At 52.7% G+C, this 14,186-nt stretch overlaps 1 protein-coding gene across 1 annotated transcript; it reads right to left on the reverse strand.

Moving 5' to 3' along the window:
* Positions 1–12,958: 12,958 nt before the first annotated feature.
* Positions 12,959–14,186, reverse strand: LOC106149672 (the record flags this gene model as incomplete). Its single annotated transcript, XM_013519372.1, is given in 1 exon segment — positions 12,959–14,186. A coding segment is annotated over 1 exon segment (819 nt), but the record flags the coding sequence as incomplete, so codon positions are not given.

Genomic DNA, 14,186 nt, shown 5'->3' on the forward strand with positions numbered 1-14,186 from the left:
AACCCCAGGCCTCTAATCCCCTCACCATCCGATGAGCGTGTGTGCGTGTGTGTGTGTGTGTGTGTGTGTGTGTGTGTGTGTGTGTGCGCGCGCGCGCGCGCGCACAGGCCTGGGGGATTGAACCCAGGGCCTTTGCACCGAGCTACAGTCCCAGCCCTTTTTAATTTTTATTCTTGCTGAATTGCTCAGGTTGGGTTTGAATTTGAGATCCTCCCGCCTCAGTCGCCTACAATCCTGGGATTTCAGGCTTGCGCCACCGTGCTGGCTTAAATGCTGGTCTTGTGGGTGGTTTTGTTTGTTTGTTTTCTGGTTTTTGTTTTTTGGGTTTGTTTGTTTTTTTTTGATACCGGGAATCGAACTCATGACCTTAGGCTTGCCAGGCAAGCACTTATGCCACTGAGCTACATCCCCGGCCCTGTTTGTTTGTCTTTAAGACAGAGTCTCCCTGTGTCAGGTAGGCTGACCTGGAACTCACATAGCCTAGGCTGGCCTTGAACCCATGTCAGTTCTCCTGTCTCAGCCTCCTGAGTGCTGAGATTACAGGAGTGTGCCACCATGCCCAGCCTGATACTGTTTATTAACAGTATCAGGCTGGGCTATTAAGATGTAGTTTGAAAAAAGTGAAGCATGTACCATAGGTAACCTAATTTCCAATTTAAGTGCACTTACAGAGTTATTCAACCATTTTATTACACTTTTTTTTTTTTGTCTTTTTGAGACAGGGTCTCCCTGTGCAGTTCAGGCTGGCCTTGAGTTCACTTTGTAGCCCAGGCTGGTCTTGAACTTGCAACGATCCTCCTGCCTCAGCCTCCCTAGTGCTGGGATTACAGGCGTGCACCACCACGCCAGGCTATTCAACCATTTTGATAACTCAGTTTTAGAACATTTCTTGTGAAATCCCTCATCCATGTCCATCCCTGTGCAGAAGCTCCCTGGCCCCATTCCCAGTCCCAGGGGAATTGATCCACTTTCCACTGAAAAACATCTCCCTTTTTCTACCAATGGGATCTTTCGATACTCGATGCTTTGTCTGACTTCTTTCCCAAGAGCTTTACCATTTGTGAGATTGATCTGTGTTCTGACATGGATTAGCAGTTTGTTCCTTTTTAAGCCCAGACATGGTGGCACATGCCTGTATCCCAGCACTTGGGAGGCTGAGGCAGGAGTATCACTGTGTATTTGAAGCCAGCCAGAACTACACAGCAAGACCCTATCTCAAAAAAAAAAAAAAAAAAAGTTTACTCCTTTTTGTTGCTGATATACCCTCTTATACAGATGTACTGCCTTTTGTTTATTCAGACGAGATCGGGCACGTTCAGGGTGGTATGGCAGTAGGCTGCCTTTTGTTTATTCAGTCTCACTTAAGTTGTTTCCCTCTCTCTTTTCTTTCTTTCTTTCTTTCTTTCTTTCTTTCTTTCTTTCTTTCTTTCTTTCTTTCTTTTGTTTTTTTCTGGCACTGGGGATAGACCGCAAGGCCTTGCACTGAGTTACATCCCAGCTCATTTTATTTTATTTTATTGTCTTTTTGAGACAGGGTCTCACTATGCAGTTCAGGCTGGTCCTGAACTCACTTTGTAGTCTAGGCAGGGCTCCAACTCACAGGGATCCTCCTGCCTCAGCCTCCCAAGCACTGGGGAGACAGGTGTGGGGCACAAGGCCCGGCCCAGACGAACTTGTTGAGAAGCTGTGAAGTGTGCTGCAGGCCGGCTATGCCCATTCCTGCCCATATCCAGGTTGTACCTGAGGACGCTGAGGCGGGGACGGGGCGGCATGTGCCTGAGTAGCACTGCTAGCAAGAGGCACAGCCAGGTCTCGAAGTCCGTGCTGGTGACCTGAGTCCACAGCACGACAAGGAGACTCCAAGAGGAGCCATACCTGACCCCGCCACTCCCTGGCCACCGTGCCAGCCCTTGCTGCTCCCTGAGTGCCCCGGGCAGGTCAGGGCAGAGGTGGACCGGCCGGCTATGTTCCGTTCCAAGCTTATCGGCCACCCGCTGCGGGACTCTCCAAGCTACCGAAGCTCTGGAACTGCAGTCTCCTTGTCAGGAAAAGAGAAACGGCGTCGGTTGCCCCAGAGCAAAAGAGCTGTTTTATTAAGGAAACCCCAAACTCACACACAGGTGAGCCCAGAAGGGTAATAAACCCCAGGTGCCCAACAGCCCCGCATCACAAGTCGAAGTTCACAGCCCGTGGTTCACTCCGACCCCCCCCACCACCGCATAACCAAACATCAGCTTCAGCCTGTAATCCCCGCACTCCGGGAGGCTGAAGCAGGATTGCAAGTCGGAGCCCAGCCTCAGCAATTTAGCAATACACAAAGTATGTCTTAAAATAAAAAAAAAGCCAGGCACCGTTGTGCATAGCTGTCACCCCAGCACTTGAGAGGCTGAGTCAGGAGGACTGCCTTGAGTTCAAGGCCAGCTTGGGCTACATGGCAGGACCCTTTCTCAAAACAACACCAAAATTGCTGGGAGTGGTGGCGCACACCTGTCATCCCAGCACTGGAGAGGCTGAGGCAGGAGGATCATTGCAAGTTCAAGGCCAGCCTGGGCTACAAAGTGAGCTCAAGGCCAGCCTGAACTGCATAGCGAGACCATGTCCCAAGACAAAAAAGATACAAACACCAAAGTAATAATAATAAATAAATGAAAAATAAAAAAGGGCTGGGGGTGTAGCTCACTGGGAATGTCCTGGGTTCAGTCCCAGTATCACACAGAGAGGGAGAGAGGGAGGGAGGGGAGGGACGGAAGGCGGAAAGGGGAAAGAAGAGAGAGCCTCCAGCCGAGGGCGGAGCTCCGTGGCAGGGCCCACGCTGCGAACTGGATTTGACGCCTAAGCACAGCGCTTCGCATTAGGCGCACAGCCTGAGGAGGGGTGGAGCCGGGACCCTGAGAGCACGGCGTCAGCGCCGCGGCCCTGACACGAGAGCGCCCCCGACGGCCCGAGTGTGGCGCGCACCCCGAAGGGAGTCGCAGTCACGCTGGAATATTTCCAAGTTCACCACCAAGACAAGGCTCCGTCCAAGTGAACATGGGCCCCGCCCCTTATTAAACCTAAAAGGGTGTAATAGTCATCTTCCATGAGCATGAGCAGGTTCTGGGGATGGAACCCAGGGCTTTCCCACTGCGCTACATGCTCAATCCTTTTTATTTTACTTATTTATTTATTTTTGTCTTTTTGAGACAGGGTCTCGCTATGTACTTCAGGCTGGTGTTGAGCTCACTTTGTAGCCCAGGCTGGTCTTGAACTTGCAATGATCCTCCTGCCTCAGCCTCCGGAATGCTGGGGTGATAGGCGTGCGCCACCATGCCTGTCCTTAATTTTTAAAAGTTTTTATTTTAGCCAGGTGTGGTGGCACACACCTGTCAGCCCAGCACTGGGGAGGCTGAGGCAGGAGGATCGCTGCAAGTTCGAGACCAGCCTGGGCTACAAAGTGAGCTCAACGCCAGCATAAACTGCATAGCAAGACCCTGTCTCAAAAAGACAAACAAACAAAAAAAAGTTCTTATTTTATTTTAATTTATTCTTTTTTTTTTTTTTTTAAGACAGGGTGGCCTTGTAGCCCAGGCTGGTCTTGAACTCAAGCAATCCTCCTGCCTCAGCCTCTCCAGTGCTGGAATGACAGGATGTGCCACCACATCTGGTTCAGTAGTCCTCCTTTAATAGCATCAAGTTAGGGGCTGGGGATTTAACTCAGTGGCAAAGTGCCTGTCTGGCAAGTGCAAGGTCGTGAGTTTGATTCCTGGTACTGGAAGAAAACCAAAATAAACAGAGAGAAGTCAGTGTGAGGATTTCTAATTACCTCATAACACTATATTCCTTTATAATTTGTTTAGTTTATTTGAATTATTTCAAGAAAGGTTTCACACAGTAGGTCTCTTAAATCTTTTATTTTACCTTTTGGTACTAGAGAACAAACCCAGAGCCTCCGCACTGAGCTGCAGTCCCCACCTTTAGATTCATCCGACCCACCCCCACCTTTAGATTTTGAGCCAGGGTCTCACTAAGCCACTAAGTTCCTCAGGCTTCATTGGAATTTGGGATCCTCCTGCCTCAGCCTCCCACAGCACTGGGACTACAGGTGTGCACCCCTATCTCTGGCTTCAGTCTCTTTTGAAATATAAATTCTACAAATAAGTAAATAAATATTAATTATAGCAGAGTGCCACCCTGTGGTGCCTGCATCCTGTAAACTCGGGCACCCAGTCACACACAACAGATGGTTACCTTTTGGGGACATTGGGAAGACCCAGCGGGAAACTTGTATGCCTGGTGCCTGTTCCCCACAGGCCCTTGGTTTGTTTGCTTTTGTTTTTGTTTTTACTTTTTTGAGACAGAGTCTTGAATATAGCTCAGGCTGGCCTTGAACTCATGGAGATCCTCTTGCCTCAGCCTCCCAAGTGTTAGGATGACAGGTGTGTGCCACCACACTCACCCGAGTCCTCTCCTGGATCCTCTGTCAGTCTTTGGCAGTCACAGGCCCCCTCTGGGTGGGTGTGGCTCAGGGCTCAAGCTCAGCAGGGCCCAGGGCTGGGTTCTACCCCAGCACAAAATTCTGCCCTTGCCCGGAGGCTTGGCCCCATCCTCCTCGCTCCCCTCCCCTGGCCTGACTCCCCGGCACTGCCTGTGCCTGGCTGTGACTTCCCCCTTTTCCCTGACCTGACCTCCACCGAAACCAGTGGGCACCTGCCGCCCTCTTGACCTCTTGCAGCAGCCTCTGCCTGGCTTCTTCCTCTTCCTGGAAAACCAGGGTCTGTGGGTGTGGAGGCACACGCTGCCTACCATCCCAGCACTCGGGAGGCTGAGGCACAAGGATGGTGGCAAGGTCAAGGTCAGCCTAAGCGGCATAACGAGACCCTGTCTGAAAACACCAAAACCACAACCAAACAAAAAACCAAAAGCCATTCAGCTCATGCCTGTCCCAAACCACCAGTGCCCCGCGCCACAGCTCTGCCTCTCAGGGCGCTCAGCCCAGCGCCGGCCTGGAGGCCGCCTTCACACCCAGCTGAGGCCCAGCCACCCCCTGGACCTCCAGGTGGCACCTCAGTAGGTTGCAGCCTCTGGACCTGGGGTTATTTTTCTCGGACCACAGTCCAGGAGCCAGGGACCCACGTCTGCTAGGCAAAGTCCCCGTCACTGAGCTGCACCCCAGCCCCAAGATCCTGCGACGATTTCTCTACATTCAGCCTTCAGGGCTACCTCAGTGCCAGCGCCTTACACGCAGACCCCAGGCAGGGGCGGCCCCTCCCTGCCCCCTAACCCCAGCCCTTCAGCCTCTCAGGCCTGCATTTGGTGTTTTCTGCTCAGTTTTGATTTTTGTCTTGTCTTATTTTGGTTTGGTTGGTTCTGTTGGGCTTGGGTTTTCTTCCCCCACTTTTTTTTTCTTTTTTTTGCGGTATCAGGAATCGAACTCACAACCTTGGGCTTGCCAGGCAGGCGCTTATGCATTGAGCTATATCCCCAGCCCCCGCTTTGGTTTTTTGAGACAGGATCCCGCTATGTAGTCCAGTTTGGTCTTTTTTTTTTTTTTGTCTTTTTGAGACAGGGTCTCGCTATGCAGTTCAGGCTGGCCATGAGCTCACTTTGTAGCCCAGGCTGGTCTTGAACTTGCAACGATCCTCCTGCCTCAGCCTCCCAAGTGCTGGAATTATAGGCGTGTGCCACCATGCCCAGCTCCAGTTTGGTCTTGAACTCCGTATATAGCCCAGGTTGGCTTCAAACATGTGGTGATCCTCGTGGCTCAGTCTCCTCAGTGCTGGGATTACAGGAGTGCACCCACCTCCCGCTTGGTTTTGGATTTATGAGACAAGGTCTTGGTATCCAGTCCTAGCTGGCTTTGAAACTCCCTGTGTAGCCCAGGCTGACCCAGAACTCTAGATCCTCCTTCCTCAGCCTCCCAGGAGCTGGAATTACAGGTGTGTGCCACATTATTTTGTTTTGTTTTGTTTTGTCTTGTTTCTGTGCTACTGGGGATTGAGCCTAGCGCCTCTGCGCTTAGCTACATCCCCCACTCTTTAAAATCTTTTTATTTTGAGACAGGATCCTGCTAAGTTGCTAAATTGTCCAAGACTGGGCTAGAACTTGTGATCTGCCTGCCTCAGCTTCCTAGAGTGCAGGGATTACATGCATGCACCACCATACCTGGCTCTGTTACGCGTATCTTTAAAAAATATTTATTTATTTATTTATTGTCTTTTTGAGACAGGGTCTCACTATGCAGTTCAGGCTGGTGTTGAGCTCATTTTGTAGCCCAAGCTGGCCTCAAACTCTTAACGATCCTCCTGCCTCAGCCTCTCGAGTGCTGTAATTACTGGCGTGTGCCACCATGCCCATTTTATTATGCATATTTTTAAACCTGAAAAGAAATGCATATAGCAAAATGACTCCCCTATATAGTACTTCTCACCTGGATTTGCTAATTAACATGTCAGTACGTTTATCATTTTCGGTGAGATCTATTTAAGCAATTAGAGTTTACAAGCATTCCATCATAAACATTTTGGGGTGTTTTCTTGTGGCAGTGTCAGCATCACACCTAGCAACATGAACAGAAATTCTTTGGCATCATTGAACACCCCACCCCTCATATTCAGATTCACCTACTCCTCCCCAAAAAATAAGCCTCTTGACTTTTTGCGGGGGTACCGGGAATCAAACTCAGAACCTTGCACTTGCCAGGCAGGCGCTTGTGCCACTGAGCTACACTCCCAGCCCTGTTTTCACTTTTTGTTGGTTCCCACCGGGATCCAAATGAGGTCTGCGCGCTCAGCTCGGTCGGCTCTGAATTGTTAATTCTCGGGGAAGTTTCGAATGAGTTCTTCTCGCCGCTGGTCTGGTCATGGCCTGCTGAGGTCGGTACCCACAGCTCAACAACACTGGCCCGCGTCCACGTTTCCGAGCGCTTCCTCTCGGTGGGGCGCTGTTTGCCTGCAACTGGGAAGGACGCGCAGGCGGGGGGAGCCCGGCTGTCGGCACTGACAACGCGCCTGCGGGTGGCTTTTCCAGAACACAGCGGCCAGGGTGCTTCCCAGAGCCCCAGTCGCCGGCAGGGACGCAGGACACAAGCTGGGGCTCCCACGAACCCCGGACCTCTGCTGCACTGAAAAGTTGCACTTTTTTTATTTCTTGTTTTTCGTTTTTTGAGACGGTCTCTCATTATATAGCCCAGGCTGTCCTCAAACTTGTATCAATCCGCCGGCCTCAGCCTCCCGAGGGCGCCCCCACAGACAACCCAAAAATTACACTTTATTACTTCAGGCCAGCCAGTAATCTACAGGATGATACTTTGTAATGACTGCGCATTTATCTGTTTGCTTATTTATTTTAGCGGTACTAAGGACTGAACTCCGCTATATCCTCAGCCCGTTTTCATTTTTTTATTTTGAGACAGGGTGTCCCTAAACTGCTGTTGCCCAGGCTGCGCTCAAACCTGCAATCCTCCTGCCTCAGCTTCCTGGAGCTCTGGGGTTACAGAAATGTAAGCATCATGCCTCACTATGACTGTGCTTTTTGTAAATGGGTACAGCAAGCTGGTGTGGCTGAGGCACATGGCAGAGAGCAGGCAGGAACCACAGCTCAAGAGCTGAGGGCTTTGATAAGAAATCTGAGCTGGTATAGTGGCACAGGCCTCTAAGCCTAGTGCTCAGGGAGGCTGAGGCAGGAGGATCACAGGTTGGAGCCCATCCTGGGAAATTTAGTGACTTAGTAAAACCCTGTCTCAGAACCAAAAGGCCCGGAGATGTAGGTCCTGGGTTCAATCCCCAGTATAAAAAAAGAAAGAAGTGGGGCCGGGAATATACTTCAGTGGCACAGCACCTGGCTAGCAAGCACAAGGTCCTGAGTTCGATTCCCAGTACCAAAAAAAAAATGAATTTGGGTCCAGCTACTTGGAGGCTGAGACAGGAGGATTGAAAGATAATATAAAGAGAAACAGCTCAGTGTAGAGAGCTTGCACAATATGCGTGATCACTAATAGTACATACAAAAGCAAAGCTAAGCAGAGAGGACCTGGTCTTGTGCCCGGGAAAGATGCCAATGGGAACAGCAGGACCAGGGTTGGCAAGGGAGGGGCTGGGGACAAGCATTGCTCAGTTCGAACACAACCCTGCATGCTAGCTGTGTAGCCCACTTGATCTAAGTTACATCTCCACGTGCTTAAAGGATAAATCACAGCCAGCATGGTGGCACACGCCTGTCATCCCAGCACGAGGAGGCTGAAACAGGAGGGTTGGGTGAGCTTGGGCTATACAGGGAGACCCTATCTCAAAAAAGAAAAAAGTGAGTGAGGAAAAGAGAGACAGAGACAGCGAACCTGGGAGGCAGAGCCAGGGTAAGAAGCAGAAAGCACATGCAGGTCCCACAGTGACACATGCTGATTGGCCCGGTGCCACCAGCAATGCCATGGAGAAGGGCCCCACGGGAACAGTGTGCAAGGCGTCAGCCTGGCCCGGTGTGCATTGGACTCCCACCTTGCTGCCCACAGTGTGAACCCAGGGCTCAGAATTCCTCCTGCAGTCCTTCCTGTAAGCATCTACCTACCTGACGTCCCTCCCTCCCTCCTATCTATTTATCTGTCTGTCTATCATCTACCTATCTCTCTATCTATCTGGTATTCTGAGACAGGGATGTGCTATTAGCTCAAGCTGGCCTTGATCTCACAGGGATCTTCCTGCCTCAGCCTCCAAAGTGCTGGAATACATGCATGGCTTGTTAACACTTACTTGGAACCTAGGATGTCCTAGGCCCTTGAACCCAGCGGCAGCTCTCACAAAGACCCCTGTTCCTGCCGCTTACACCCCAGGGGAAGGAACAAGGGCAAATAGACATGAATATGTAAATAATGTGGGCTGAGGAGGAAAACAAAGTGTAAGGAAGATGGAGAGTAGTCAGGCGTGGTGGTGCACACCTTAATCCCAAGAATCAAGAGGCTGAGGCAGGAGAATCGCCACGAGTTCTAGGTCAGCCTGGGCTCCATAGTGAGTTCAAAGCCATTTGGGACTACATATCAAGACTGTCTCAAAAAGAAAAACAAGATTTAAAAATATTAAGGGCTGGGAAGCTAGTCGTAGTGGCACATACCTGTAATCTCAGTGCTCTTGGAGGCTGAGGCAGGAGGATTGGAAATTCCAGCTCACCCTGGGCAGCCAAACTTCCGGACGGTGTCCACAACAGCTGGTTATGGGAGATTGGTGGCCACACAACTTTAGCAGGAGCGAGGTGGAGCCAGAGAGGAACACAGGCACTCAAGAGATTTCCAGAACGAGGTATGGGAGGCCTGGGCCAGTGGGTGGAGGTCACGAGCAGGGCTCCAGCAGGAGGAGGGGCAGGATCCCACTAAGGCCCAGCTCCGGGGCTGAGGCTTGGACAGTGTAGGACACAGGGACGAGCAGGGACACCTTGGGAAGTGTGGCCTAGGCAGTGACCTCAGAGTGGGGTGAGGCTGGCTCTGCTCTGGGGCTCCAGGTTCATTTTTTGGGTTTTGTGTGTTTTTTTTGGTGCCGGGAATCGAACTCAGAACCTTGCACTTGCCAGGCAGGCACTTGTGCTGCGGAGCTATATCACTAGCCCTGGGGCTCCAGGTTCAAATCCTGAAGGCCCAAGGTGCACAGCCCTGGTCCAGCACCATGTCTCCCCGCTGCACCCCAAACCCTCAGCCCTTGGTGCCCAGTCTCTTACTTGACATGGAGCATCCCCCACACCCCACACCCGTGCACCTGCTGTCCCAGTCCTGCCCGCTCCCTAGGTGCCGCAGTCCCCAGGGTCCCCCCCACCCCCAGGGGCTTGTCGTCCGTTTGTTGGAAGAGCAAACAGCAGAACACAAAAGAGCGCAGGGCAGGGGCTTCTGTGCCTTCTACGGTGAAGGCTGACCCCAGCTGATTGAGGCAGGACAGGAAGGTGCTGGCAGAGAGGGTCGCGTTCTTCTCTGAGGTGTGGTGGGCACCTGGCTGGATCCTCTCCTCAGCCATCACTTGTGCGGGGCTTGGTGGTGCACACCCGAGTCCTAGTGCTCTCGAGGATGAGGCAGGAGGGTCATACGTTCAAGGTCACCTGTGCTACATAGTGTGAACCTGTCCCAAACAAGACAATAGAACAAAACCAAAGCACGCAAAAAGCTGGGCATGGTGGTACATGCCTGTAATCCCAGCACTGGGGAGGCTGAGGCAGGAGGATCATTACAAGTTCAAGACCAGCCTGGGCTACAAAATGAGCTCAAGGCCAGCCTGAACTGAACAGGGAGACCCTGTCTCAAAAAGACAAAAACCAAAACAAAACACAGCATGCATTTTTTGCGGGGGTTAGCTCAGTGGTAGAGTTCTTTAATCTACTTATATTTGTTTATTTATTTACTTTTGCTTTTTTGTTGTTGTTGTCATTTTGAGACAGGGTCTCCCTGTGCAGTTTACGCTGGCCTTGAGCTCACTTTGTAGCCCTGGTTGGTCTTGAACTCACAGTGGTCCTTCTGCCTGAGCCTCCTGAGTGCTGGGATTACAGGCCTGCACCACCATGCCCACCTGCTTTTTTTTTTTGAGACAGGGTCTCGGTGCATCATTGGGGCTGGACTTGAACTCATTATGGAGCATAGGCTGGCCCCAAACTCCTGGTGAGCTTCCTGCCTCAGCTTCCTGAGTGCTGAGATTACAGGCATGTGCCACCTAGCCTGGCTATTTTTTTAATTGTGTATGTGTGCAGCTTGGCAGGATCCCAGCCCTCCTGGGAGCCGGTGCGTGGGCACAGAACAGGTCTACATTCTCTTCCCGACCCTGTCCCTTACCTCCCTCCATCTTCCAGCCTCTTCCCAATGGCATAGTCTTATGTCCACTACGGGAGATCTCTTTTTTTTTTTTTTTTTGTGGTACCGGGAATCGAACTCAGGACCTTGCGCTTGCCAGGCAGGTGTTTGTGCTGCTCAGCTATATCCCTGGCCCACTGCGGGAGATCCTGGGTCCATCTCTACCACTGCAAAATAAGTACATAACTAATAAGAGGAAGTGTTTAGAACTATTTTTGTTTATGTTTTGACACAGGGTCTTGCTATGTAGTCCAGGTTGGCCTTGAACTCATTCTGTAGCCCAGGTTGGCCTCAGACTCATAGCAATCCTCCTGCCTCAGCCTCCTGAGTGCTGGAATTACAGGTGTGCACCACTACACCCGGTTTGAACTATTTTTTAAACAGCACATGAATGCTATTAAGCAGCAAAATCACACACTTTCTCTCTCTCTCTCTCTCTCTCTCTCTCTCTCTCTCCTCCTGTCCCTAGCTTCCTCCCCTTCTTTTTGGCGAGTCCAGCACCCCCTCTGGTACCCGGCCAGATGCTTGTTCGTCCTCTGACTTGCAGCTTCTGGGGCTGTCCTCACAGCGCTGTCCCTGACCGCCCACATCCTCCACCAGGCTCTGTCAGCACCACTGACCTCTCCCCTGCGGCCACACCCCTCCTCCTGGGTGCCCCGGAGCCCACTCAGTCTGGGCCCTTCCTTCATTTCTGGCTCCAGCTTCTCACTGTGGGGTCTGGGCTCCTAACTCTCCTCCACGTCGCCATCTGGCATGGCCTTGGCATGACCTCACTGCTCCACGTTTCAAGTTCCACTGCTCCTCTCTGTGGCAGCACTCAAGGTGCCCAGATCCTCCTTTCAGAGCAGTGGAGTCGGTGAGAGGGGCAGAGAGTGTCACTTACGCCTCACAGTCTTTTTATCACTGTTTTCAGAAGGCTCAGTACGTAGTGCTGTACGCCCAGCTCGAAGAACATTTAATGCAATAACGGGGCATGATGACACGCCCATAATCTCAGCACTCGGGAGGCTGAGGCAGGAGGATCCCTGAGTTCAAGTCCAGCCTGGGCTACCTACCAAGACCGTGTCTCAAAAACAAAATGAAGTAAAAAACAAACAAGAGACATCAAAGTTCCCTCCATTCCTCCTCTGGCCATGCACAGCACCAGTTCACTTGCTACAAGGCACAACTTGAACACACACACCCGTGGTTCCTAACGCTGGGCCTTTGAAATTACAGTCCTTCTCCCTGACCCCCATACAGTTACTTCCTTCCCGCCAGCATCACACGCTCGTGATGAAAACGCAGCCTTCATTTTATTTTTTTTCCTTGAGACAGCGTCTCACCTATATAGCCCAGACTGGCCTGTAACTCACAGGGATCCTCCTGCCTCAGCCTCCTGAGTGCTGGGATGACAGGTGTGCACCACCACACCTGGCTCCGCAGCCCTGCTCCTGGGTGGAAGTTACTTCTCTGTGCCTATCACCTGCCAGCCCCGTGCTGTCTGCGCCGCCTGTGTTACCCATGACTCAGAGAAGCCTTTGGAAAGACTGCACGGCGCAGCTTGGGCTGCAGGGCAGACCCAAGGCAGGACTGGCAGAAAGGACAGGGCAGAGTGTGTGAGTCATCTGTCATCCCCAGCCCGAAACTTCCCTGGGGCAGTCATCGACCGACACCATGTCAGCTCCAAGGGACTTTCAAGATCTGTCACCCAACCAAGCTCAGCAGGAGGGTTTACCCACGGCCACACAGCTGGCTGGAGGCAGGGCTGGGAGGAGATTCCAGGTCTGGCGGAGCGAGGGCTGAGGACTCCCGCTGTTTCTCTCTCTTTAAATTTTTAAAATGTTTATTGGTGCACATTTGTAATACGGAACGGTTCCGTTCATCACGGGAGCGGCCAGTGTACACCACATCCCAGGCTGGCCCATCTCATTTTCCTGGAGGAAGGCCCAGCTGCCCCAGCGTCAAGGCAACTACTGTACTTGGCTTTGTTCCTTTGTTTTTCTCTTTTTGAGACAGAGTCTCACTGTGCAGTTCAGGCTGGCCTTGAGCTCACTTTGTAGCCCAGGCTGGTCTTGAACTTGCAATAATCCTTCTGCCTCCGCCTCCCGAGGGCTGGGATTACAGGTGTGCACCACCACGCCCGGCTTATGACAGGGTTTTAAACTCACTTTGTAGTGCAGGCTGGCCCTGAACTAGTAGTGATTCTCCTGCCTCAGCCTCCCAAGTGCCAGGACGGCAGGTGTGCCACTGTGCCCGGCTTGTACTTGGATTTGGACTCACTCTTCTTTGTTCACACTCAGGGATCCTCCTGCCTCAGCCTCTTAGGCGCTGGGATTACAGGCGTGCACTGCCACATCCTGCTGCTCACAGCTCTTGAAGCTTCCTCTGAGACCTGGCAGGCTGCAGTTGCCAAAGCAGAGGGGAGGAAGAGACTCCATTATCCCCATTTTACAGCTTGGCCAACCAAGGCTGCTAGCTAAAGGCAGAGGCAGGAGCTGAAACTCAGCGCTGTGCTTCCTGTTAAATCTGTGAAAAGCCAGAACTCCCACAAGTGCAGCCTGGCCACACCCCCACCCCCACCTGCCGGGGAGTCCCCTCACGCCCGCCAGTTCCTTTTTGCATCAGGCTCCCTGCTTCTCGCCCAGGGCGTCGACCGTGGAAAGAACCAGTCCACCCACCCTACGAGCCCATCTCCTCCGTAACCTTTCCGGGGAAAGCACCCTTCCCTGTGCCGGGCATTCGGCGGGCAACTTCCTCCCATGAACCCTGAGCCGGCACTGAGTCGGCACACGGGGAAACAGTTCCAATAAGTCACCGTCACAGCCAGCAAGTGGCCGGGCTGGGACTGGAATCTGTCTGTCTGATTCTGGCGCACCCGCCCCACCATTTTCTTTCTTTTTATTGGTTTTTTGAGACAGGGTCTCGCTCTGTAGTTCAAACTGGCCTTGAACTCGCAGTGACCCGCCTGCTTCAGCCTCCCGAGGGCTGGAATGACAGGCAGCCCGCGTGCTAGTGCATCACACTGGATCTCCCATTCGAAGCCTCTGGCTGGCTGGGGTACCCCGGGAAGGAGCTTAACCCCGCCGTGCGCCCCAAGGTCAGAAGCTTTGCGGGGGCGCAGAGCAGAATAAGGCGTGCGAGGGCGCCGAAAAGGAATCCAAACGCGCGCGCCCGGGCCGGCTTTTCTTGGAGCCCTGGAGGAATGGACAAGGGCAGAGGTCGCACACTCTGTCCCCGGGACCTGGCCAAACCTAGCGCGGAGATGCCTTGCAGAAACGAAAGCACGGCGCCCCACAGCCTCCCCCGCGCGGTTCCGGGAACCGGCCGGCGGGACTTCGCGGAAACGCGCGCAGCGTGCCGGGACCGTCCCACCCGCAGGCGCAGCCTCGGCCCGCAGCGCTGCGCGCAGCGCACA

This window comes from Chinchilla lanigera, unplaced genomic scaffold (genome assembly GCF_000276665.1).
Source record: "Chinchilla lanigera isolate Chin_1 unplaced genomic scaffold, ChiLan1.0 scaffold00050, whole genome shotgun sequence".
Classification (NCBI taxonomy): Eukaryota; Metazoa; Chordata; class Mammalia; order Rodentia; family Chinchillidae; genus Chinchilla; species Chinchilla lanigera.